A 25,421-nucleotide genomic window follows, 5' to 3' on the forward strand; every position below is an offset into this window, starting at 1 on the left:
ATTCACCGTAATTACACCTTCATCTGCTACTGGATATTTTATACATGTCATAGTTTGAAATTCAAAATGTATGATTACATTCAACAGTGCTCAAATTCTAAATGTATTGGTGAGTTTGAAAATGGTGTCATTTCTTAAAATATATGATTTTTAATTTCTGCCTCTAACATATTATTATGCAAATACTTAATATGGAATGTGGGAAGGAATCGTAGCAAATTGAGATCACAAAGGCAAAAAACCTGTCAACGTTTGCTAAGCATTTGTCACATGCGCAAATTGCTTCATGTCTGCAGTGCAACGTGGTCATTGGCACAGCGCAAGGCATCGCGTGAAGATAGACATGATGGTGTAAGGCAAGACGTGTCGCACGACGTCACGTACGCGCTAAGACTTATCAGCAAGATTTGAATCTACTAAGTCGGAAAACCTCTTCATAAATCACTGTGAATGGTGGGGCAGCCCGGCAATTTGTGAAAAGGGTCCTGAGATCAACAAGTAATGTGAGAGTAATAAGCCAGTGATAGGCAAATCCTAAGAGCATTCTGTGAGAGTTGGGATCTTAGAGTAATCTAGCAAGGATTTGTGTAGGATTAACGGATTCCGGGGAAATCCTCGGCCCACAGTAATTCAGCGTTTCACGCAGTGTATGTATAGACTGGGTGATTGGTGTAGCCATCTCAACTGCAATTAACATGTAACTTCGGAGAAATGCTCGGCGCATACTTGCAACATCCTGATATCATGAGTTGATAGCAGGACCCGCCACTGCTCAACCTTTCATGGACATGAGCCAAGGCCCGCGTTTCCATTCATGGATGCTTCTCGTCACTGATTCTACTCACATTGATTCATGAAACGTGTAAGGAAGCCAGTACAATATTCGCGAGTTCACATGTAATGTAAGATCTAGAGCTTTCCTCCCGTACGAGTCATGTGTCAAGATCTGTCGAAGGCAAGATCAATTGTGGCTGAACATTATGGATCGTGTGAACCTTGCTCACCGACGGCCACCGACTTGGCCGACAAGTTGAACTTCATCATTGCACATTTCTCACTGCTCAGCCCCCACCGTCGTGTTAGTGCTCAGACATGGCCACAATGCTTGCCAATCTTCAGCCTACCGCCTATGTCCCAACATCAATGCTGGAAGATCACGATTTGTCGATGTACTCGCTCGACTACGAGTTTGAGAGCGAGGGACGCTCGCTCGGCCTCATCGAGCCAGTGCGCAACCTCACCCTAGCCGACCTCAGCGACATGGATATCGAGAAATCTCTCGCGGACATCTCTATGACAATGGAATTGCCTGAAGTTCCCATGTTCGAGCCTGAGCCCAAGTCAGCAAGCCGCTTGCTAACAAGTTCCCCCCGGCCACGGTGCCGACGTTCGTACTCTGATGCGCTGCTTTCGGTCCAATCTCGGCAGCCGGAAGTGTTCCAGAGCATCACTTGTGCGCCTGGATTGCGCGACAACAGCTTTGAGGTGAGCTGTGCCGATGTGGTAGAGGAAGTACGATCGAGGCCGACCGTGATCAACATACGCAGGAGTTGCGTCTCGAGTGCTATAGCATCAGTTTCACTGCCACAGGCCAACCTCCAGTACCAGTATCCAGCGACGCTCCACGAGGGGCAATCATCCCCCCGTTTTATGCTCCATTTACCAACAAGAGGATAGAGGACCGCAGGAACGATGACTCAGAGGTTGCTGACGTGTCGATGTCTCTTGAAGTGAGTTCCACCAACGTGTCTAACCTCATTCCCATTGATACTGAGTAGTTTTGTATGCTGTTAGCCGAGCCTGTTGAACGCGTTCGACGGGGGCGTGCAGCTTCGCGATTATTAAGCGGCCATCTATATATCCCGCCTTAGGAGATAGCTCTGTCCCCGCTTAGATGGGCAAGAGTCAAATAGCTGCGTGTTCCGCGGACTGAGCTGGGATTCTCCATGACAGTGTTAGGAAGGATTTATGTAACATTCTCTGCTGTATCATTTCCTTGCAGGCTCGGCATGCTGGTTGTAGTTGCTTCCATGTCTGCTGTACTAATCGTGATACTCTCGCGTGCTAAACTTTCTTTCAAGCTTTGTATGCCTCGGAGGAGCTTCAAGAATTACTGATTATCTTGTTTATTCGATTTGGTTGAATACGAACGCGTCGCGACGCGCCGTGAGATGAAATCAAGACGCGGTCTCGTGACGAGTAGTAGTATGTGCACGTAGTATATAAACTCGAGGAAGAGCAGGTCTATATGTAGCTCGAGCGCGCGCTGAGCGCTGAGCGAGCCTTCTGCTTGCTTAATATTCTCGAAGTCAGATGCGTAGATACCGGAAAGACTGATACAGTACTCGCAACAGCACGGACAGATGTTCTTGGTACTATCACTGGTCCACTAATGCAATTTTTTCAGAGTTTCGCATCCTATTCTGCTGTCAGTGAGCAGACCCCCTCGGAGATTTTATTCTTACAAAGACTGGGGTCTTGAGAACACTGATGAATATTTGTGAGTGAACAGGATGCGAAGTGGATGAATCCGAGGATGACTTCCAGTCGCAACACCAATGCAATTGTCAAGAATCATCAGCCACCGTGTGGGAACGAGTTCATTTTGACAGTCCGATCCGGCACCACTGAAAATGGATGTTCTCCGATGCAGCTCCGCCATTCTCAGCTCGAATGGACCTTCTGAACCTTCCTTATTTGGGTATGTTTCTCGTTCTGGCAGCCACACTGCAGACATGAAGCAATTTATGCATGTGACAAATGCTTACCAAATGTCGACAGGTTTTTTGCCTTTGTGATCTCAATTTGCTACGATTCCTTCCCACATTCCATATTAAGTATTTGCATAATAATATGTTAGAGGCAGAAATTAAAAATCATATATTTTAAGAAATGACACCATTTTCAAACTCACCAATACATTTAGAATTTGAGCACTGTTGAATGTAATCATACATTTTGAATTTCAAACTATGACATGTATAAAATATCCAGTAGCAGATGAAGGTGTAATTACGGTGAATGACTTTCATTCTAGTAATCTTGGCTAGAATGACTTCAGTAGGAAAGTAGAATGTAGGCATAATCACACCTTCATCTGCTACTGGATATTTTATACATGTCATAGTTTGAAATTCAAAAATGTATAATTACATTCAACAGCACTCAAATTCTAAATGTATTTGGTGAGTTTGAAAATGGTGTCATTTCTTAAATATATGATATTAAATTTCTGCCTCCAACATATTATATGCAAATACTTAATACAGAATGTGGGAAGGAACCGTAGCAAATTGAGATCACAAAGGCAAAAAACCTGTCGACATTTGCTAAGCATTTGCCACATGCGCAAATCGCTTCATGTCTGCGGTGCCACTCACTCCTTACACTCCTCCCAGAGAATGCAGGGCTCGCGCAATATATGTCGGCTTCTGTCAACATAGAGTTCACATATATACGAAGTCTACTCGAGAGCCTCATGAGACCATGATCAGCTATGCGAGCAAGCGAGCCTCGGGAAAGCATCAAAATGGGGCTCTTCACTGTAACTACTTGTACCATATGCCAGCAACATGCAATGTCAAAAATCTGAATAGGCAGCCTTAACTGTAATACTTGCATGTACATTGCATGAATTTTTCAGATTTTGAATGTGTTATTAAGACGGGAAAGACGTGAATTGCATTAGGGTTGCAATTGCATTGTGGGGCCACTGATAGTACGACCTAAGTTTCAAATCTGGCCTTCCAATTTGTACTCCGCTGTGGCTGTGGTGATGCCACCTCTCCCGCCCCTACACGGTCTGGTTGCGAGACTATGTACTTTCCAGATGGGCATTGGCTATTTGCGAGCCGATTCAGCCACCATCTCAGTTGATTGACAATCCAACAAGACAGCTGGTTGATGTAACTAGATTATTGAATGCTCGAGTCGGTCCGGCTCAGATGGGCCGCTCCAGTAAACAAGTTCGGTTCGCGAACCACATGTAACTTTGGAAATTGCTGTCTCCTCTACGTTCTGCGATCACGAAACCATATACCAAATGTCTGATGCAAAGCCGTACACAGAGGCATGGCTTCCCGGGCCAGACGGTCACCAGTTTTACACCCGTACCTATCGCCCAAGGGCAAGCCCGCACGCAGCGGTGGTGTTCATTCATGGATTCGCAGAGCACGTAGCTCGACACGAGCACGCACACAGCAACTGGGCGACCAAGCACATGCTCGTATTTACATTTGACCAGCGCGGCTTCGGGAGGACAGCACTGGACCCCGAGCGACGCAGCAAGGATGCCTCGTACGGGAAGACGTCGCACCAGCAGCAGATGCGCGACATCGAATGGTGGGTGCGGCATGTGAAGAGAGACTACCCTGATCTGCCACTCTTCTTGTTTGGACACTCCATGGTGTGTGACCCGTATGATCCTGATACTCGCTCACACTGACAGCGTGCACAGGGAGGCGCACTGGTCCTGGCATTTCCCACCCAGACAGAGCCGCCGCCGTCAAAATACACCCTCGAGATGCTCTCCGGAGTCATCGCGTCGAGTCCGCTCATTATTCAGACTACGCCCCGATCGCGACTCCTGCGCAAGGTCGCCGGCGCCGCTGCACTGGTCGTCCCCTGGATGCAGTTCCCGGCGAAGGTGCCGCCCGAGGCGAGTCCGGTACGCACTGCTCTATCCCGTAGCTGACCGGCGGCCAGGATCTTTCCCACGACCCTGCAGTGAGCAACGCTGTTGGTTCGGATCCGCTGATCAAAGAGTACGGCACACTGCGTGGGCTGGTTGATATGCTTGACAGGGTATGTGGTGCTTTGATGCGCCCGCGCTGTGTAATCGAGCTCCTAACAGGGCGAGAGGGTGCTCCGGTTCGGACATCAGTACTGGCCGAAGAAGTTGCCTGTGAGTCTCGTTCGTTGCTATAGTCTGTATGTGCTCATACATGCAGTTGTCTAGATCCTCATTGTCCATGGTACGTATGACAAGGTGGGGAGCCAATGTTGTACACTTCAGGTTGCGATGCCGACCGTGCTGGCAGGTCACATCTCACAAAGCGTCCGAGAAGTTCTTCGGTAAGATCAACGCAGAAAACAAGAAGCTGTTGTTGTACCCGGTACGAGCCTTTTTCTGGTGTTTTGCTCACGTTGGTATATTCTTCGACCATATTGCATTCGGATTCCCGGCAAGGTTCTTCACAGCATACAAGCAAAGGAGGCTTAGAAGCCGATGCGCAAATGCTGCTTCATTAATGTCCTTGACAGGACTTTGTTGCAGCTAGAGGGAACGTCAACTCTTGCCGCTCACAGAGGCTACGGGGATGTGCCCAATGCGAGCTTTGGCTCATCGCGCGTGAGTCCCATGGGTGCTCTGCTATGTGGCTATCACTCTGAGGCAGTACATCTGCATGGAACGCGTTCCTGTCCACAACAGAAATTGATGTGGCATTGTTCTCCCCGGGCGGACGGACTCATAGTATGACCACGAGACACTATTCAGCCGAAGCAGTTCATGGTTACGTTTATTCTAACTTATCGAGCCATTTCGTCAATACATTCAACGAGCTTTGGTTCGACCAGAAGATATAGAAGGGGCCGAAGCTGACTCGTGACTTCTATTATTTTCCGGGGGATACTTCATTCCAACTGTCTGTCAGCATCGCTATGAATTCTCAAAGGCGAGCTGGTCTTCAGACAGCACCCATTGACGTTCGTTCTGTACACCGATCCCCTTTGTTGTGTCTTTGAGATGCGATATGCTCATCCGGCTACTTGTTCAGGGTGCATATCACGAAATCACGAACGAGCCCGACGGTGTCAAGGAGAAGTTCTGGTACGACTGCGATGGGTGGATCACCGACGTGCTATACAAACTGTACTTTAACTCGAGAAACCCTGGCTGATGCCCGTGACAGACCTTGCGATCGAGTCGGCGCGGTGGAGAACTCGGACACGCGTTCTGTCGCGATATAGAAAGATGTTTTTCTTCTATGTGCTACATATTTTAAATCGACAGCGCACACAACCGATGACAGAATAAGTATGGGGGTTCATCTGAGAGAGCAGAACTCATTTGATCTAACATCACGGAGTGAGACCGCGTACCGAGCAGAATCCACGCTTTTTTCTCGTGGGGCTGTGCGATGGGCCGTCCTCGAGACTCCTCTTCATCGGCGAAGCAATAAAGGAACTCGGCTCCTCAATCATCTCGAGCTCGACAATGTCGGTGTTGAACGAGTAAAATTTCTCAATCTTCCAACGTGAAATCAACGACTGCCTTGACAAGCGCCCCCTTCAGCCCATGCTTGTAGTGAACGGTGATTGAATCAAGCGTTCGTTCCTGTCGTAGGCGGGCAAAAGCTGAGGACGGTGCGTCTTCGCCCTTTCAAGCCTTGCTCAAGCAGCGTGGGCCTCATTCGACTTGCAAGGTCAAGTCGCAATGCTCCATTCTTCAAGTATGCAATAGGATGTCAGTGAGATACTCTGCGAGAGACAAACGTGTCACTCACTTTTCCTGAATTGGTTGCCGTCGTTAGGATCGACAGTCTGAACGTGGCAACGTCAGCGCAAACACGCCTACGACAGAGCGACGGATGACTCACCTCGAAAATCTTATGGCGGATTTTATGCTGTTATTGTGCACGGGGATGATGGTCTTGCCCTTCGACTGCTGGACAATCGCACGAGCTCCTGTAAGTGCCTGGTGGAAGAGTGCACACAGGTGATCATCCCGAGGAGCCGCGAGCTAAGCTGATTCTCGAAGTCTTTGCTGTTCTTGTCACCTCCACCACCTAACTTGTGGCTCCAGTTGCCGCAGGGATGCAACCAGAAGGAACGGCCAATCATGTTTCCGACAAGCCATAAAGAGACTGCCTCGTTCAGCCTCATCATGGACGAATACCTCACAATCGTCTATGTCTTCTCTCCATACCAGATCCCTGAGTGCATCCGGATGACCAAGAGAACGGATGTCGCTTTTGTCATCGTCGACGATGTGAGCAAAGAAGGCCTTCAAAGGAGTGGCCTGTCAAGTGGCAGGGAGAGGCGGCATATAGGACAAGGTAGACTCGAACAAACGATCGTCAGCCATCACATTAAGAGGTCGTCCGGGATGAGGAATGGCTGCATACCACGATCCACACGTGACGGCTTTTTTGTGATTGTTCAAGCCACAAAGAACCAATAAGCACATCAGATGAAAGGAGGTCCCTGGTCTTGTGGTGCTCGTGGATGCTTGGAATGTCTGTAACCGGTCTTGGGTGGCAGCTTCGTCACTTGAATAAGTACTTTCGAGAGTGGCTTCATCTGCTCACAAGCAAAGAAAAAAGCCGTGCAAGCCTGTGACTTTGCATAAGGATTTGCCTCGACCAGAAGCCCTCAAAGAGTCCAAGTAACATAAGGCCAGCAGGTATATCAAAACAGAATCAGCACGAGAGTCTACAAGATGTGCGCACGGGATGAGCAGCCAATAACATTCGAGCAGGAAAGGGCAGAGAAGAGAGAGAGGGTATCATCGAAGCAGACAATCCAGTGAAAAATCATGCCATAAGTACTCAAGCTATAAGCCACTGCCCAACAGCTTAGGACGAGTGGTGCACTGCGAATATAACAATACAAATTCAGACCGACACATTGCGCCACGAAGGAATCAGAGAGCTCACCAAACAAATCAATATTGAGGCCATCTAATCTACATCACTGTCGGGATCAAGGTCAACAAGCTTTGATGGGTCTTCATCGAGCTCGGTATCATGAATGGTGATGATCTCCCTCCGTCCAACAGACGAATGCTATCTTCGTCGCACGCTCGACAATGCGAGTCATCTTCTTTGGCTTCGCGATACTGAGTCTTCGTGCCGCCTCTGCATACCCGACTAAGTATTGGCACGTGATCGAAATGGCGTGCTACACTACAGAAGGCGGAATTTGAAGCAGACCTTAATATCGTATGTCGTCGCTTCCTCAGACGATTTTATAGGTCTGCCTAGGGGAGACAAGCTTGCTCCGTACCTCGCTTCGTTTTCGGAAGGCGGCTTGGCTATTTGTCGCATCGCCGGTAGCGACATACATGCTTTTCAGCAGGATCCCCTCGCCATTTTCCAATGCCATATTGCCCTTAACCAGAGCGATAATAGTGCACGGTAAGTCTGCATCGTTACCAGCTGCCCCGCTTCCACACAGGGCGGCTTTCGGCGAGTAGCAGATGATGCGCGTTACTACGTGCCGCAGCAGAGGACATAGTGCCGACAGGGCAATCCTCACGTCTTTGCATACCTGTAAGCCCGGGAACATCCATAGCATCCTTCGCGTAGGTGTAGTGATGAGCTAGTATTCGTGTACATGATGAATACAGATTGGTAGACGCCCGTCCGCTCCTGGGGAGTGCATTAATTATCAGCATTGATATTGAATATTGAATACTAGGCGGTGCGAGTGATCCTGAGCAGGCCCCGGGCAACTCTCACATATGAGTGTCGCAAAAATCTTCCAAAATCAGCCTAAAATATGCAAAGTTTTTGGCCTGAAGTATGCAAAGTGCGACAAGGCCCGTGACTATGTCACGTTATGTAACGATATGTCACGTCATGTCAGAGTTGAAAACATACGGATTTGTTGGCGAGACAGCATGGTGCTCTTGCACCTCTTCTTTTTCCCGTACCACCATGTCCGCTATAAGCGCCCAACAAGCGACTGCCAGCGAATCGACCATGGAGGGCATAGGTGTCGAGCAAACTCCTCCGGGAGGGTCTCCACCGCCAGCGAGCGCGACGTCGTCGGCCCCAGGGCCGACGCCCCCGCACCCGCCGGTCCACATTCATATGCGCGACACCATTAGGTCTCTGCGTAATAATCTGAGCGACCTTTCTGTCGGCGTGCAACGCGCTATCAAAGGCCCCTACGAGGCCGCGTCATACTCCGACGAGTTCGAGAACTGCGCTGTCGCGCTCTCTACCTGCCTTCGCGACTTCCACGACGCTCTCGTGCGCGACCCCCTCATCGTCGACACCGAGGCTGGTGTCCGGGTCCTGAACCTCTACCAAGGTCTCTTCCATCAGCGGCTTAGCGAAGCAGCCGTCCTTCTCGACGACGACGCACTCATGGACGAAGTTCCGCACACCCGCCCGCGCACGGAAGGCGCCCTCCCTGTCGGCATCGACATGCAGGCTGCCCTGACTAAGGCTGTCGAGGACGGCGTTCGTATGGCCACGTCAGCCATCAACACGCGACTGTCGGCTATCGAGGCCCAGCTCGTACGTGGGCGCCCGCTGCCACAGCCTCCTCAGGCCCCCGAGGGACCGCGACCCCAACCGCCAGTCCGTACTGGTCGACAACGTGCCCCTGCCGCCGACTCCAGTGCTACTGCCCAGGAAGCGCAGCCTACCACGCAGCCTGTGACACAGGCCCCGAATGCCCAATCCATGGCACAGGTGGCCGCCAAGAACCGCGAGAAGTGCTACGTCCTTCTCATTACTCCCGAGCAGCATACCGCCATCGAGGCAGGAGGCACCATGCCCCAATGGTATGCCAAGGTCCATACACGCCTGCGCGAGACCCCCGCGTGGGCGAAGGTACGTTTTCTCGGTCTTCGTTTCGCTGGACCAACCAAGGTCCAAGCGGCTTTCTCGCATGATTCCCCGGATGCGCTTATCAAGGAGTGTCTCCGGCCCATCCGTCATCTGCTGGGCGTGGTCCCACGGGCACCGTCCCCTGCACCGGGCCCGCGAGAGCAGGCATCTGTCCCACAAGACTTCCGCCCTCTCGCCCCGGTAACTAAACTTTTCATTCCGAGCTGCCCGCTCCGTCACCCTGACTCGGGAGACATGCTCACCGAGGAGGAGATTCTGGCGGAGCTACGCCGCAACTCCATGTTCTCGTCCGTTCACTTCAATGGGCTTCCCGGATTTGTCGTTCCCCCTGAGCACCGCGAGCAGCTCGGGAAATCCTCCCTTATCGTTTCTATTGAGGATATGCACCGCGACTTCTGCGCGCGCAACCTCCTCGGTCGTGACAACCGCGGTGACGCCGCTGGCTTTATCTGGTTTTATGGTTCTCGCCTCATGGTTAAGAAGTCGAAAGATCGTCCCGTGTTCCGTCAGTGCACTCGTTGCTGGCGCCTCACACATCTCGAAAGTCACTGCAAGAAGCGGGCACCGGTGTGCCGCTTCTGTGGAAAGACTACCCACACGTCCGATATGCATCGGCAGGCCTGCCTTGTCTGCAATCATGAGGCTCGCCTGGCCGATCAGCCTTGCGAGTCTGCTCACTATTTCTGTGTGGTCTGTGGCACCAACGGTCACAATGCCGCTGACACCGCCTGCCCTGCGCGGAAAGATTACCGCATCCCCATCTCGCGCACCAACCCCTCATCATGAATATTACAACCGCGCATCTGAATGTGGCCCGGTCTAATCCGCGCGTCCACGGTTTCGTTTCTTCCACTTCATACGATATCTATTTCCTTCAAGAACCGTGGTGGGGGCAAATTGGCATTGACACCCCCCATGGCTCTGAGTCCGGCACTGTTGTTTTTGGTCACGTCAATGTCCGGCCCTACGGCCTGGACGCTTTTCATTTCCCCTCAACCTCTGCGATGCCACGACCTCGAGCCAGTATCCTGGTCTGGCGCGTACTCTTAAACACTTACCACATATCCATGCGTACCGACCTGGTGTCGGACCCAGATGTGGTCGTTCTTCATTTCGTCTCCCGCTCTGATCCCACCCACAATTTCTTCGTGGTCAATTGCTATAACGAAGGCTCGCGAGCCCAACACCGCGTCCTGCCCATTCTCTATGACATCCCTTTCCCGCCACGAGCGAACCTCCTTGTCACCGGCGATTTTAATCTCCACCACCCCCTATGGTCGTGGACCGGACGGGCCTCCCGCTCTGCTTCCACTGCCTCCACCGCTTTTGCGGGGTGGCTAGAGCGCGAGTCGCTCGAAATCCTTAATGACCTCGATCAACCCACCCACATGGTGAATGGAGACCTGCTCTCAGGCACCATCATCGATCTGGTCTGCGCGACCTCCAGTGCGCAGTTTCACGTTCACGGAATTGCTGCTACTCCCACATCTTTTGAATCCGATCACGCTCTACTAACCTCTACTCTCTCTCACGTTGCCCACCCTGTAGACGTTGACCTTGGCTTTCGAGTCGATGTGTCCAAACGAGACGACTGGAACACGTGCCTTGCCCGCAAGCTGGCGCTGTCCCCACCGCCGGCCAACTATACCACCAATGACGACCTCGACGCGGGTGCTCAGGCTCTTCTGCGAGCAATGTCCGTGGCCTGCCACGAAGTGTTCCCTCGACGCACACATGCTCACCGGGCCTCCCAGCTCTGGTGGAACGATGCGTGCGACACTGCCTGCGCAAATGTCCAGGCGGCGCCTACTCGTGAGGAATGGCAAGCAGCCAAAGCCGCCCTCTCGACCACCATCCGACAAGCTCGAAAGGATTGGACCCGGGAGGCGGTCGCGCGACTCCAGCACACCGACCCCTGGCGACTCGCCTCCTGGACCAAAGGAGTGCGGGCACCACCGCTGCCCGTCATCCGCGCGGACAGGGAGACTGGCTCTCTCCCTGCCGACGCGGGTCGTCTACTCACCCGTTTCTATTTTCCGGCGTCTCCGCCCTTGCCTGATCTGCCTCCTCTTTTTACCTCTGCGCCTCCGGCAGCACGCCCAGACCGCCCCCTCCTTGTCACTGAAGTCACTGCCACCATCGAGGCTGCGTCTAACTATTCCGCACCTGGCATCTCCGGAGTGTCGTGGCGGCTCCTTAAATGGGTCTGGCGGTCTGGTGCGCGTCATGCTCTTTTCCGTTTTCTTTTCTCTTCTTTGCGCATGGGTTACCTCCCCGCCCCACTTCGGGCTGCGGCAGTTGTGTACTTGCCCAAGCCGGGCAAGGCGGATTACACCACACCCAAGTCCCACCGACCAATTGCTCTCCTGGAAACCTTAAGCAAGGTCCTCGAGAAAGTGGTTGCTGCCCGTTTCAACTTCCAGATCGGTGCTCACAATCTTGTGCCCGGCTCACAGTTTGGTGGGCGGGGCCAGCATTCCATCGTGGATGCCGGAGTCACTTTGATGCACCGTGTACGCACCGCTTGGGAAAACGGTTTCTCTGCTACCTTACTGTGCATGGATGTCGAGGGATACTACAATAACATTCGCCACGACGTCCTTCACTCTGCTCTCCTTTCTATGGGCTTTCCCACGAATGAGGTCCTTTGGACCATGTCCTTCCTTTCTTCGCGCACTGTGCGGCCCAAGCTCAATTCAGAGCTGGGTCCGTCATACCACGTCGCTGTGCTCGGCATCCCACAGGGATCGCCTCTGTCACCAGTCCTCTCTACCATATACTCTTCCCCGATGTATGCGAACCTTGATCCGTTCGCGCATCCCCAGCAGTCCACGGCGGGTTACGTCGACGATTTTTCCCTCCTCATCGTTTCTCCCTCGCTGAACGAGAACACGACCATCATCCAGCGCACTCTGCCGAGTGTGGGCGCCACGCTTCGTCAGCTTGGGCTGACCATTGGCATGGCGAAAACAGAGCTTATCCATTTTACCTCCCCGAGACGCTCCCTTGACGTCAACCCTCCCCTGCGGATTCAGTGGGACGGAAGGGATGTCACCATACAGCCCGCTTCATATCTGCGATGGCTCGGCATCTGGTACGATAGACGCCTAACCTTCACCCACCACATTCGCGTCATGGCGGCCAGGGCTTCGTCCCGCGTAGCCGCTTTCCGCATGCTCGCCAACACACAGCGGGGCATGACGGTCGCGCAAGCCCGCCTGCTATACCTTACCACCATCCTTCCCATACTTACCTTTGGTAGCCCTGTGTGGTATAACCCGCGGGGCCCACGCTCACTCTTTCAACCTTTGCAACAGGTACAAAACAACGCACTGCGGTGGTTCATGGGAGCATGGCGGTCTACCCCCCACCACGTCCTCAACCTCATATCCAGCGTCCTGCCGATGCGACACCAGCTCGACAAACTCAACGGCCTTGCCGCAGCCCGCCTCCTCACCCTATCCGAGTCCCATCCGGTGATCCACTGCCTGGCGGCCAACCGCACTGCACACCCGCCCAACTTCTCCCTCCTCAACCCCGCCATCCCTATCCACCACGGCACCAGCGCAGTGGATGTGCTCGAACAAACCCTGCCCAAGAGAGCAGCGCGCCTTCTCCCCTGGTTGCAGCCGCCCTGGGACCCCGCGCATCCGTGGGGTGAGAGGGTTCACGTCTGTGTCCCTCCGCCTACCAAAGACGGCTCCAAGGAGTACTTACGTTCCTTTTTCTTCCCTCTTTTACATTCTTCCGTCACTCTACCCGACGCCCTGTGGGTCTTCACAGACGGCTCCCAAATCGCCCAGCCCGACCCCGCCCCGCGGAACCGACGAGCAGGTGCAGGTGCGTGTATCATTCACCAGGGTGCGATAAAGTACGAGCGGGCCTGGGGCTTGGGCCACCAGGCTGAGGTGTACGACGCAGAGCTCTTCGCAATGGCAGCGGTCGCCAGCCGCTTTGCCGGTTTTCTGGCGACCTACCCCATGATCACTCACGTTTACCTCTGCGCGGACAACCGCGCTGCCCTGTCCAATGTCCTGTCGCTGCGACCACACAGTGGCCAGCCCTTTTCTATTCGCTTTCGGGCATTTCTCGCTCCTCTCATGGAGCAATACCCACTTCTGAACATTTCTTTGCTATGGGTTCCTGGGCATACGGGTGTACTGGGTAACGAGGTGGCGGACCGGCTAGCCAAGGAAGGCACATCCCTACCCGATAGTGTCCTGCCCACCCTGACGTGGACCAGGCACTGGGCGCGCGAGCGAGCGACCACCTCCTGGCAAACTGAATTCTGTTACACCGATCGACCCCCTGCAATACGGTCCTCGTGGCCGTCCCTGCCCTCCCAGACGCTCCACCCTGTTTTCACTTCTAAATACTATGAACGCGACGTAGAAGCCAGGTTAACCCAAGCCTTAACGGGCTACGGCTACCTGGCCCCTTACTTTTCTTCTCAATTTGGGACGGCGGGCCCCGCTCGTCACTTCCGTGGCGCACCCTGTGTGTGCGATCTAACCACCCCCAGCACCCGCACCCACGTCATGCTGCGCTGCCCAAGACACGCGCACGTACGGCACCTGCTCTTCCGGACCCCCGAGCCCACCCTCCTGGATTTACGTCGGTTTTGGCACCACCCCACCGGCCTCCATCGCCTCATCGCTTTCATTTCTACCACACCCGTTTTCTCCGCCGCGGCCCTCGCGCCCCCGGACCCTGGCTGATACGCCTTGCCCTCGCGGCACGTCTGTGGCCAAACCTCCCTCTTTACTCATAGTCCACACGTCGACACTTCTTCGTGCGGTTTCATTCATGTATTTACACCCTCCCAACCGCGCATAGCGCGGTATAGAAATAAATGTACAAAAAAAAAAAAAACAAAAAAAAAAAAAAAAAAAAAAAAAAAGTGCTCTTGCATAACGATGTTCTGATAATCGAGGGATACATAGAATGTGTGCTTAGAGTGACTAGTGAGACTCAGGGGAAGGAGAGGATGTAGGAAAGGCTCGAATGCTCTTGGACGTAACAATGCAGACAATGCCTGCATGTATTATAACGGTTATCGGGTTCAGGAAATCACTCAATTAATTTATATTGATATGGGGCTACCATGGGGGGCCTTGTCGCATGGATATCAAGCTTTAGCCACCCGGACATGCCTTAATTGGGGGCCTCCTGACACCCATCAGGTCCCAAAATATGCTAAGTTGCGATAAGGTTAGGGGTCTTGGAACGGCCTCAGAGGCCCTAAATATGCAATCAGCGACAAGGAAATCATGATTTTGGGCCCCTCAAAATAGCATTTTTCTATTTTGCGACACTCATATATGAGAGTTGCCCGGGGCCTTCCTGAGCCTATCCGCAACGCAGGCGCCGGTCCCCTGGCATTACTGTCTCCTTTGCATTTGTCGCTCTACGTTCTGCGATCACGAAACCATATACCAAATGTCTGATGCAAAGCCGTACACAGAGGCATGGCTTCCCGGGCCAGACGGTCACCAGTTTTACACCCGTACCTATCGCCCAAGGGAAAGCCCGCACGCAGCGGTGGTGTTCATTCATGGATTCGCAGAGCACGTAGCTCGACACGAGCACGCACACAGCAACTGGGCGACCAAGCACACGCTCGTATTTACATTTGACCAGCGCGGCTTCGGGAGGACAGCACTGGACCCCGAGCGACGCAGCAAGGATGCCTCGTACGGGAAGACGTCGCACCAGCAGCAGATGCGCGACATCGAATGGTGGGTGCGGCATGTGAAGAGAGACTACCCTGATCTGCCACTCTTCTTGTTTGGACACTCCATGGTGTGTGACCCGTATGATCCTGATACTCGCTCACACTGACAGCGTGCACAGGGAGGCGCACTGGTCCTGGCATTTCCCACCCAGACAGAGCCGCCGCCGTCAAAGGATACCGTCGAGATGCTCTCTGGGGTCATCGCGTCGAGCCCGCTCATCCTTCAGACTACGCCCCCGCCGCGACTCCTGCGCAAGGTCGGCGGCGCCGCTGCACTGGTCGTCCCGTGGATGCCATTCCCGGCGAAGGTGCCGCCCGAGGCGAGTGCGATATGCGCTGCTCTACACTGTAGCTGACCGTGGGGCCAGGATCTCTCTCACGATCCTGTTGTGAACAACGCTATTGGTTCGGATCCACTGATCAAAGAGTACGGAACGCTGCGTGGGCTGGCTGATATGCTTGACAGGGTATGTGATGCCTTGATGCGCGTGCGCTGTGTAATCGAGCTCCCATCAGGGCGAGAAGGTGCTCTGGTTCGGCTATCAGTACTGGCCGAAGAAGTTGCCTGTGAGTCTCGTTCGTTGCCATAGTCTGTATGCGCTCATATATGCAGTTATCTAGATCCTCATTGTCCACGGCACGGATGACAAGGTGAGGAGTTAACGCTGTGCAATCCGGATCTCGATGCCGACCATGCTGGCAGGTCACATCTTACAAAGCGTCCGAGGAGTTCTTCGGCAAGATCGACGCAGAAGACAAGAAGCTGTCGTTGTACCCGGTAAGAGTCTTTTCTCTGGCATTTCGCTCACGTTGGTATATTCTGCGACCATATTGCGTTCGAATTTCGGGCGAGGTTCCCCACAGCATACAAGTAAAGGAGGCTTAGAAGCCGATGCACAAATGCTGCTTCATTAATGTCCTTGACAGGACTTTGTTGCAGCTAGAAGAAACGTCAGCTCTTGCCGCTCACAGAGGCTACGGGGATGTGCCCACTGCGAGCTTTGGCTCACCGCACGGGAGTCCCATGGGTGCTCTGCTATGCGGCTATCACACTTGTGCAGTACATCTGCATGGAACGCGTTCCTGTCCATAACCGAAACCGACGGACTCATCGTATGACCACGGGACACTAGTCAGCCTAAGCAGTTCATGATTACGTTTATTTAAGCTGTCGAACCACTTCGTCAATGCATTCGACGAGCTTTGGTCTGACGAGAAGGTGCAGAAGGGGCCGAAGCTGACCCGCGAGTTCTTTCATTTTCCTGGGGATCCTTCATTTTAACTGTCTGTCGGCATCGCTATGAATTTTATAGAGCGAGCTGTCTTCAGACAGCGCCCATTGACGTTCGTTCTGTACACTGATCCGCTTCATTGTGTCTTTCAAATGCGATATGCTCATCCGGTTGTTTATTCAGGGTGCATATCACGAAATCATGAACGAGCCCGACGGTGTCAAGGAGAAGTTTTGGGACGAATGCGTTGCGTGGATCCACGAACACATACCAAAGCAGAGCGACCCGCAGCTGGCCAAGCTCTGATGGCGGCGGATTGACGGTGCTGTTGCGAAGGAGTTGACGCTTCACTTGACACGTCTGGCTGTATCTGTCTCGCGCGATGATTTTGAACAATCATCCCTGCGCTGTATTTGTAGTAGATAGAATGGATCATTTCCGTCGCGTTTCAGGATGAGGATGGGAAGGGGAATTGGTCCGTGCGCTAATAGCCGAAGGGTGGGAACAATTAGCTGCAGATGATAGAGGTTCAGTTGCGGGACTCGCCTTGTTTCTCTTCTTCGCTGTCGCCCTGCCCGTTGTCCCTCGTCTTCGTTTTCGTGGTGGGCAGCCGTGAATTCAAGAGTTCTTCTTTAAATAATCCTATATATCGCATCCACCGCCCTCTTTTTTTGTGCGTGTCTTTTTCTACAACACCAACTCCATCACGCTCTTTTACCAGAGTTCCTGATCCGCTATTGCGCTCCCCACACTCTCTAACTTGCTTCTATCGTTTTTTTCCGTTACCTACGTCCTCCGTCCATTGAATCGTGACATACCGCCTCCGCGACATGGATGACTCACAGACTGCTTTCGTCGCGCAATACGCTGGCTACGGTTTCGATCTGGATATGATGAAGGTGAGTATCCGTGGCGTCTGCAGCTAGCAAAGCCTTGCTGATGTCTTGCGTGGCAGAGATCTATGGATACTGTAGGTGGCCCTGACGCCAAGAAGGCCCGCTGGTCCCCCACCTTCGGTGCGTCGAACGGAACGAACGGTCTCTCTTCAGCGGCAGTAAACCGCGACGCCTTTGCCAACTACGGGTACGGGCCTAACGCAAGCATCGTACAGTCGGGGTTCACTAACTCGCCCCCGTCCAACGCATTTGGCGGCAACCCCCTGTATTCGACGCCTCAGCTGAGCATCAACACCGCGACAGTGGGCGCCAACGGCATGCCATCTCAGCTGAGCCCAAACACCGCAGGGCCGTTCACGCCTCAGCAACAGCAGCCATCACCCAACGGGAACAACGGAGGGAGCCCATACGGCGGATTCGGGGGGTATAACATGTTGGGGATGGGCCTGCCAGCGATGAACATGCTCGGCGGGTTCCCGTACAACGCGCATATGGCGAACTTCACACAGGTGAGCACCCCAGTCTCCGCATGCAGAGCGGGTTTGCATGTCGATCGTACGCAGAATCTGAACCAGCAGCGGCCTCTGTCACTGCAGATTCCCGGGATGCAAGCTGGGCCTTACTCGCCCGCCGCACTGACAGCGGCGCTCTCGGCGCAGAACAATGCCACGGGACGCACAGTCTATGTTGGCAACCTGCCCGCGACTGCCTCGGTTGATGAGCTTCTCAACCTGGTCCACTTCGGGCCGCTCGAATCAATCCGGGTGCTGCCTGAGAAATCGTGCGTATTCCTGTCCTTCCTGGATGGTGCGACCGCGGCGGCGTTCCACGCGGATGCTTTGATCAAGAAGCTGTCCCTTCACGGGCAAGAGCTCAAGATTGGCTGGGGCAAGCCCTCCCCAGTGCCTAGCCAGGTCGCGCTCGCTATCCAACAGAGCAATGCTAGCCGGAACGTCTACCTCGGTGGCTTGGATGAGGGGATTACGGAGGAACAGCTGAGAGATGATCTCAGCCGCTTCGGTCTCATTGACCAGGTGAAGATTGTTCGTGACAAGAACATCGGTTTTGTGCACTTCTTGAGCATCTCCGTCGCAACGAAGGTGCGCTGCAATGCATATACGGGTCCATCTTCAAAGCTGAACAACTTATCTATCAGGTGGTAAATACGCTGCCCACGGAGCCGGCCTGGGCTGGCAAGCGCGTCAACTATGGTAAGGACCGCTGTGCATACATCCCCAAGTCACAGCAGGCTGCCGCGCAAGCTGCACAGGCAGCTGCCGCCCAATCGCTGGTTGCACAGTCCGCTGCAGCCACCTTGTCACCCCTCCAGGCCAATGGCGCAGGCTTCGGTTCTCCGTTGACCGCATACATGCCATTCTCACCCGATGCGCTGCAAGGCATGGCGGGTACTCAGGGTCTCAATCGAACCGTGTACCTCGGTAATATCCACCCCGAGACGACTGCTGAGGACCTGTGCAATGCCATTCGTGGTGGTGTCCTTCAGAGCTTGCGGTACATGCAGGACAAGCACATCGCTGTCAGTGCCCTTCTATTGCTGCGCTTTGCTTCTATCCGTACTCATCTCCGGCTCTCATTCATAGTTCGTGACGTTTATTGATCCCGCTGCGGCCCTCACGTTCTTCCAAGTTGCGTCCTATCAAGGCTTGACGCTGAACAACCGCCGTCTGAAGATTGGTTGGGGCAAGAACTCCGGTCCTCTCCCACCTGCCCTTGCGCTGGCAGTGCACTCGGGAGCAACCCGTAACGTCTACGTCGGGAACATCGAGGACTTCGACACATTTAACGAGGAGAAGCTGAGAAGGGATTTCGGAGAATACGGAGACATTGAGCTTGTCAACTTCTTGAAGGAGAAGTCGGTCCCTTCTCACGCATTGCCTATTGTTTGATGCTGACAGTGCGATCTCGTACGTCGCAGGAACTGCGCCTTTGTTAACTTCACGAACATTTCGAACGCGATCAAGGCGATCGACGGCGTGAAGAACAAGTCTGACTACGCCAATCTGCGCATTGCACACGGGAAGGATCGCTGCGCGAACCCACCGCGCTCTGGCCCTCAGGGGGGCGCTCGCCGCTCGAACAGCAATCACGGACCCCCGTCTGCTGGTCCCGTCAGCGCAATCGAGCCACCCATCGAGGCAGTCCGCGCAGAGCCCATGCAGCTGGATGTCGACGTCAAGCAGGAGGTCGATGTCAAGCAGGAAACCTTCGACGTCGTCGTCACACCCGTCGACGCAGCCATCGCTGCCGCCAACTAGACATCTCTTGCATACTCTCCTTCCGTTGTCGTTTCGCTCCTCATTCTCTGGATACCCGCTCTCTGCTCGCCCGTGATATATTGATCACCGTATGCCCCGCCCTCCCTCTGAACGGATCGTAGCCCGGCGCTGTTTCCTAGAAAAACGATAGTGCAAGTGGATGAAGATTAAGCTGGTGCGGTCCGCAGACCTACTCACTGGGCGCGGTCCCCGTTCGTCCCTCCGGGCGAACCGATATCCCACGTACATCCGCGGACCTTGGGCTTTGGCTGTTTCACTTGACTTTCTCTATCGCGCGTACTTTTTCTCTTCTTTCGTTTACGTATGGTACCCACCCTTCATCGTGATTGTTCTCTTCCCGGTGTTCATACGGCGGCATTCTGTCTTTGCTCGTCGCTGCCCCGTCACGCTATGGAACGATGGTTGTGAATGATCCCCCCTTTTGCACTCGATACCGGTACTATAGTTGACAGATATAACGATGGTTAATTCTGCGTGTATCTCTCCTCCTATACCATCTCTCTCTCTATAACACAAACTCGTGTGATGTGAAATCCCTGGCTGACAATTCAAGCGCTTGCATCTTCGAATCTTACAACCGAATCTTACAACCGATGACTGTTTGCGGCCGATCACTAAAACCAATGCGCATTGGGTAACAAGTACGGGGCATACGAAAGCGGTATTACAACGTGGGAATAAAGCGGTAAAGCTACATCTACAGTAGTGCGTCGAAGAGGAGACAACGTGGAAGGGGGTAAAGGGGAGGGGGGGTCATTAATTCGTAAGTTCATACGCTCGTTAACGGAAGAGGGAAGACGCCCCCAGGAAGAGAAACAAAGAGCTCATAGGAACCTGCACCAAAGCTTCTACGCAACCTGCTCGCCGGCGGGGTTTGGAGCCTTCTCCTCGCGAGCAGCCGCACCATTGTCGACATACTTGCCCGAACGGAAGCCGAGCGCGTTGTAGTCGACGTTGCGAACTTCCCAGAGGAAGATAGCAAGGAAGACGGGGCCGGTGAGGCAGTCGAGGATACCGTACCAGATCATCTCCGAGTCGACTGTGATGACGTTGCCACCCTCGGCACACGCCCAACAGATTGGGTATGTGATGAGCATGAAGGAGAAGTAGCCCGCGGCGAGGTAATAGCCGCGGCGCACGAGACCACCGTCGGCGAACGTCGTGGAGGGCGCGCGCCACAGGAGGGAGAACCAGATGTAGAACAATGCGGAGACGCCGAAAGTGTAGTAGCCCCACTTGTAGGTGCTATGCACGAGCGCTCCAACGAGCCCGGTGATGACGACGACGATGGACATGAAGAGTGTTGTCAAGACGTCGGAGAGCGGCAAGCCCGTGGTGAGTAGGCATGCGAGGAGCAGCAGCGGGAAGTTGATGAACCATTGGATGTAGCGGACATACTGGTACACAAATAAGGTGGTCAACGTCGCATGTTATGGGCAAGTCTACCGATGAAAACTTACGTAGATCTGACGAGACGGGTCGCTACCATGACCACGGAACTCGACGTCAATGGGAGTCGAGCCAAGGTCAGACGCCAAGGAGAAGTAAGTGATGCTGGAGGTAGCGAGCACGATGATGGCAATGTTGTGGAACAGACGGGTTCCCCGGGATCTCTGGAGAAAGGAGCTTTGTTCATTGACCGCCCACGCGAGATGACATTGCGATCAACACCCACCGTTATGGTCACACCTGAAACCAAGAGCAATGAAAGGGTGATGAAGGAGAACGCCGCCCAAAGCCAGTCAGAGGCTTGGGTGGTGAGGTGCTCGTCCGCAGTTGGCGGGTTGAGACTGATCGCTTTGTTGCCCATCGTTCAATCGAATCTCACGTGAACGAGTTGTAAAGCGGAGGGCGAGCCTGGAGGAAAGGAGGAACGGGGGGGATCGTGAAGGAATTGGGGGCGTGAACGAGGGCGTGATACCACTGATGAGCTCTGACCACAGCTCGCATTTTATACGCCCCGGGCTCCGGCAATGCAGCGCTGAACATGCGAGGATCCCCGAGACATGCGCGGTACGCATGGGAAGCAAGAACATCGGTGAACGACTTGGAAGGGATGAGCTCATGCGAGCCGTTCCAGTCCGGGATAGACTCCGATTGAACATCACCGCGCATGGTGATCAATTGTGATGAATGGAACATTCTGGCTCTCTCAGTCTGCCGCCCTCACTCGCCGTTCCCGCCGGGTGCAGGCAACGTTAACGTTATCAAGACTTGCACCCTCCCCCAGCCAACACATGTCGTTCTCTAGACGAGCATCATGGTCCTGGCAGCGTCAAGGGGGACGATGTGCAGGGAGTACAGAATCAGCCATCCATTCACCAATGGAAGAACGGGGACCACGCACCTGTTGCCATATGCAACAAACGCGTAGTGTTGGGCTCGTGAGTAGCCGGTTAGCGATGCTCTCGGCCGACGTTCTCTTCGCAGACGCCACTAATACGTCGAAGGAAGTCCTGTGAACGTTCACGCTGACGTTTACACGAGTCAGAACCTCCGAAGATTGATGTGAGACCGCACTAGGGCGTCACTGGAACTTTGCCTCTCGTAAGCAACGATTTATCATACTGATCGTCCGTGGCATCTCTAGTAACTGTCCGACGTCGAAAAACAATACGTACGAGGCGAAAGCAGCGCTGGCCCGCGGGCCACACCTGCAGGTATGTCAGATAGCAATGTGAGTGGGTGAACAATTGTCCCAGCGAATTACAAGCGTCGTAGGATATTGGGTGGGCCAATGGTCGGGCCGCCTCGGATGCGAGCTGACTTCTGCTGTTACACAACAAGCAGCAGGCCGAGCCATCGGACATGATGGGAGACGCAGATGCAGACCTAAGCGGACACGTGTCCACTGCTTGCTGCGTGCGCTAGCTGACTGAGGTCCGATGCTTGCTGAGAGCCGTCCGTGTCCTTCTCCTTCTCCTGATCTCGCTGTCGCTCGTCCCCTTTCGCCCCACGGCTCTCACCCTCGGTGGTCTTCGCTTTCTCAATGTCCTCCGGCTTTAGCACGCTCAAGTCTAGTTCGGGGTCTGTCTCAGGGTTCCAGTTCGCCAGCGTCAACGATAACCTCGACGGCCGCCGCTCGCGTTCCCCTCGCCTTTCTAGCCCCTCCTCTGAAGTGGACGCCGATGCCGACGGGTCGTACCGTGGCCATGACACGCGCTGCCCGTGACTCAGGTACTGCTGCAGCGACGGTGGGTAGCTAAGCGCGGGCCCTGGCGTCGTCGGGCGCGAGCTCGACGCGAGGCTCGGCCCAGGAGAAATCGCGGTGCCCATCCCTGGTAGTGGCGTAGCGCACGGCGTGGGGCTGTAGTTGCTCGTGAGCACCGACGAGTGCGAGCGCGAACCTGCCGGCTCGCCCGAGTGACTGTGACTATGTGGCGAGCTCGACGTGGACAGCATGCTTCGCGGGCGCCCAAACCGTCCGTACTGGTATGGCGGCGGTGTTGGCTCCGGTTGGGGAATAGCCGTGGGAGGCTGGGAAAATCGGCGAAGGGCGGGTGGCTTGTAGTCGTGTATAGGCGAGGATGGAATGACATCTTCTGTTTGCTGCTTGCCGAAGATACGCCGTCTGTAATGCCTGGAACATCGAGAAGCGTAGCGTGAGCGAATGTGATGAGGCACTGGTGTTGGAATGTTCTACCAGAGTGACCATATTCCTCCGACAATGGCGATGAGCCCGAAGAATCCACCCAGCAAGCCGCCCAATAACGGTCCCAACGCGCTGTTCGCACTGTCACTGCTCGAACTCGTCGTCGTCGTGGCAGCTGCATCCTGTATCGTCACACTCGACGCGGCAGACAGGTTGATAGATATGGTCGTCGCGCTGCTGACTGTGAGAGTAGAGATGTAGTCCTCTTCGCGAACGATAATACCGCGGGTATCGTCGCGCATCGTGAGCGCGGCACTGCTCAAACATGTCGCCGCTGGATGGACCTCTATTGATGGTCGCGGTGGCAGTCGTGTGAGGCTTGGTATCGAGGAGGGCTGCCCGAAGGTGTACGTCCGGGTTGATATATGCGTACAGTTTGCAGAGATGTTTTGAGCTATTCCTGCCTTCTTCAGCACGATCAGAGCTTGTGCACTACCGTCTTCATCCTCTACAATGAAAGCAATGGATCATTAGTCTTTGGTTCATGTTATCCGGAGTGTTACGTTGCGGCGTATGATCGGTATGGAATATTCGCCGGAACTGGCGCTACATTTCCACGGTATCCACCAAAGGGATATGTACACAGCTCGCACAGAGAGAGATGTGGACATGAAAGCAACTCGAGTGCATTCTAGTGGCAAGCTGCGACAAAGAGTAACAGCCAGCCCATATATTGCGCATCATTCGTCAGGCCGGGTGAATGCGATGCACCACTCGATCCACTGGCGAGGCACGCGCCTCCCAACGACTTGAAAGACATGCTACTTTCTTCAAGGACTCACCTGTAGAGACATGCACCTTTGGAGAGTGCTTTTCGACAGTCCTAAAATGCTGTGAATCCGTCAAACTTGCATCTCGTAGGCCGGTCGACGGTGTCGGTGTTGGCATGCAGCTGGAGTCGACCGCTCCCGCCTCGTCCGAGTCTATGCGTTCTTCAGCCTTCGTCGTCGCCGATAGACATGCCATGCACAGGAGGAAGAGGAAGTGCGCGAGAACAGCGAGCGACTGCGCCGGAAGACAGTGTGTGAGATTTCTAAAGCACAAGCTGATGCCAGAGCCACGACTGGGACCTCCGGAGTGCGTACGGGAAATGCTGGAGAGTGTAGAGTGTATCGTGCCTGATGCACATGTTATGGGAGGCGTACAGAGCCCGTCATGAGATAAGATGGGTGGGAGGGCTTGATGAAGGCAACGAAGAGAATTTGGCGGGACCGCTTCGTTCTCAGCCACTGCCGCACTTGCTTCCTACCAGAATCTTCGTCTCAGCCAGACTCGAGCTGAACACCGTTAGAGCTGATACCGGACACGATGTGGTGAGCATGTCGCTTGAGTGGGTGTGCGCGCCCACCCACAGCGCGATGCACGTCGTTGATACCGACCAAAGCATCCCATAGCAAACACGTCCTCAACGCGCAGGTCGCGATCCGCGCGCCATGCTGCAAGCAGTGGTTCGATTGCGCCGAGTGCCACGCCGAGACGCAGGATCACAAGCTAACGAAGACGACGGAGATGGTGTTCATGTGCAAGAAGTGCAAGAAGGCGTTTCGCAAGGACATGTCGAACTATGACGAGAGCGACGAGTACTGCCCGCATTGCGATAACCATTACGTGCGCGCTATTGTTCCATCTCTTCGTGCTGTCATGCTCAGGGATACTGCAGGTCATCGATGCGAAGATAGCGCAACCTATGCTGGCAGTGGAGGGCGATGACGCTAGAATCGACGCTCGGTGAGTTGTCCTCGCTTGGTTCAATGTCTTTTATGCTAAGCACGTTTCGCTAGCATGTTGAAGGACGAGAGGGCCAAGCAGGATCCGTCACGCTCCCTCTTCGCGCAAACCTTCACAGACCGACTCGGATGACCATTCATGCTGTTCGTCGCCTCATTGCACCGTACCTTCGATCTTGTTCCGCTATCCTTGCTATCAATCAACTTGCGATCTCAGGAGCATCGGCTTAGTCTGACAGATGTCTGGTAGGTTCTGGCGATATGTTCTCCATGCACTGCGGTCAAGCTGGGCGTATCAC

General features: G+C 54.1%; 9 protein-coding genes across 9 annotated transcripts; 5 read left to right on the plus strand and 4 right to left on the minus strand.

Annotated features, from left to right (window-relative positions):
- The first annotated feature begins 986 nt into the window (after window positions 1-986).
- Window positions 987-2,233, plus strand: LAESUDRAFT_813528 (uncharacterized protein). The gene is made up of 3 exons (XM_040914497.1): window positions 987-1,485; window positions 1,548-1,730; window positions 1,795-2,233. The coding sequence occupies exons 1-3, from the start codon at window positions 1,093-1,095 to the stop codon at window positions 1,843-1,845; spliced, it is 627 nt and encodes a 208-aa protein (XP_040763162.1). The 5' UTR covers window positions 987-1,092; the 3' UTR covers window positions 1,846-2,233.
- A 1,809-nt stretch (window positions 2,234-4,042) lies between these two features.
- Window positions 4,043-5,900, plus strand: LAESUDRAFT_760294 (lysophospholipase; the record flags this gene model as incomplete). The annotated part of the gene is made up of 7 exons (XM_040912715.1): window positions 4,043-4,405; window positions 4,457-4,666; window positions 4,705-4,803; window positions 4,853-4,903; window positions 4,958-4,987; window positions 5,040-5,114; window positions 5,778-5,900. The coding sequence occupies 7 exons, from the start codon at window positions 4,043-4,045 to the stop codon at window positions 5,898-5,900; spliced, it is 951 nt and encodes a 316-aa protein (XP_040763163.1).
- A 2,025-nt stretch (window positions 5,901-7,925) lies between these two features.
- On the minus strand, window positions 7,926-8,365 carry LAESUDRAFT_230166 (uncharacterized protein). Its single transcript, XM_040901654.1, has one exon. The coding sequence runs from the start codon at window positions 8,296-8,298 to the stop codon at window positions 7,960-7,962; it is 339 nt and encodes a 112-aa protein (XP_040763164.1). The 5' UTR covers window positions 8,299-8,365; the 3' UTR covers window positions 7,926-7,959.
- Window positions 8,366-14,942: 6,577 nt separating this feature from the next.
- LAESUDRAFT_727067 (lysophospholipase) lies at window positions 14,943-17,010 on the plus strand. The gene is made up of 7 exons (XM_040909156.1): window positions 14,943-15,386; window positions 15,438-15,638; window positions 15,687-15,785; window positions 15,835-15,885; window positions 15,940-15,969; window positions 16,022-16,096; window positions 16,734-17,010. Exons 1-7 carry the CDS (start codon window positions 15,024-15,026, stop codon window positions 16,854-16,856), a joined length of 942 nt encoding a protein of 313 aa, XP_040763165.1. The 5' UTR covers window positions 14,943-15,023; the 3' UTR covers window positions 16,857-17,010.
- A 370-nt stretch (window positions 17,011-17,380) lies between these two features.
- LAESUDRAFT_656067 (uncharacterized protein) lies at window positions 17,381-19,722 on the plus strand (the record flags this gene model as incomplete). The annotated part of the gene is made up of 5 exons (XM_040904592.1): window positions 17,381-17,449; window positions 17,506-18,546; window positions 18,603-18,983; window positions 19,048-19,319; window positions 19,383-19,722. The coding sequence occupies 5 exons, from the start codon at window positions 17,381-17,383 to the stop codon at window positions 19,720-19,722; spliced, it is 2,103 nt and encodes a 700-aa protein (XP_040763166.1).
- Window positions 19,723-20,374: 652 nt separating this feature from the next.
- On the minus strand, window positions 20,375-21,611 carry LAESUDRAFT_727071 (heat shock protein 30). Its single transcript, XM_040909157.1, has 3 exons — window positions 21,419-21,611; window positions 21,204-21,356; window positions 20,375-21,140 (listed from the first exon to the last, which is right to left on the minus strand). Exons 1-3 carry the CDS (start codon window positions 21,551-21,553, stop codon window positions 20,592-20,594), a joined length of 837 nt encoding a protein of 278 aa, XP_040763167.1. The 5' UTR covers window positions 21,554-21,611; the 3' UTR covers window positions 20,375-20,591.
- A 595-nt stretch (window positions 21,612-22,206) lies between these two features.
- Window positions 22,207-23,263, minus strand: LAESUDRAFT_230304 (uncharacterized protein). Its single transcript, XM_040901657.1, has 2 exons — window positions 22,365-23,263; window positions 22,207-22,273 (listed from the first exon to the last, which is right to left on the minus strand). The coding sequence occupies exon 1, from the start codon at window positions 23,143-23,145 to the stop codon at window positions 22,576-22,578; it is 570 nt and encodes a 189-aa protein (XP_040763168.1). The 5' UTR covers window positions 23,146-23,263; the 3' UTR covers window positions 22,207-22,273; window positions 22,365-22,575.
- Window positions 23,264-24,776, minus strand: LAESUDRAFT_230303 (uncharacterized protein). The gene is made up of 2 exons (XM_040901656.1): window positions 24,178-24,776; window positions 23,264-23,843 (listed from the first exon to the last, which is right to left on the minus strand). The coding sequence occupies exons 1-2, from the start codon at window positions 24,359-24,361 to the stop codon at window positions 23,383-23,385; spliced, it is 645 nt and encodes a 214-aa protein (XP_040763169.1). The 5' UTR covers window positions 24,362-24,776; the 3' UTR covers window positions 23,264-23,382.
- Window positions 24,621-25,308, plus strand: LAESUDRAFT_727075 (uncharacterized protein). Its single transcript, XM_040909158.1, has 4 exons — window positions 24,621-24,708; window positions 24,790-25,003; window positions 25,056-25,123; window positions 25,177-25,308. Exons 1-4 carry the CDS (start codon window positions 24,704-24,706, stop codon window positions 25,253-25,255), a joined length of 366 nt encoding a protein of 121 aa, XP_040763170.1. The 5' UTR covers window positions 24,621-24,703; the 3' UTR covers window positions 25,256-25,308.
- The last annotated feature ends 113 nt before the right edge of the window (window positions 25,309-25,421 follow it).

The sequence above is a fragment of the Laetiporus sulphureus genome (genome assembly GCF_001632365.1).
Source record: "Laetiporus sulphureus 93-53 unplaced genomic scaffold LAESUscaffold_26, whole genome shotgun sequence".
Classification (NCBI taxonomy): Eukaryota; Fungi; Basidiomycota; class Agaricomycetes; order Polyporales; family Laetiporaceae; genus Laetiporus; species Laetiporus sulphureus.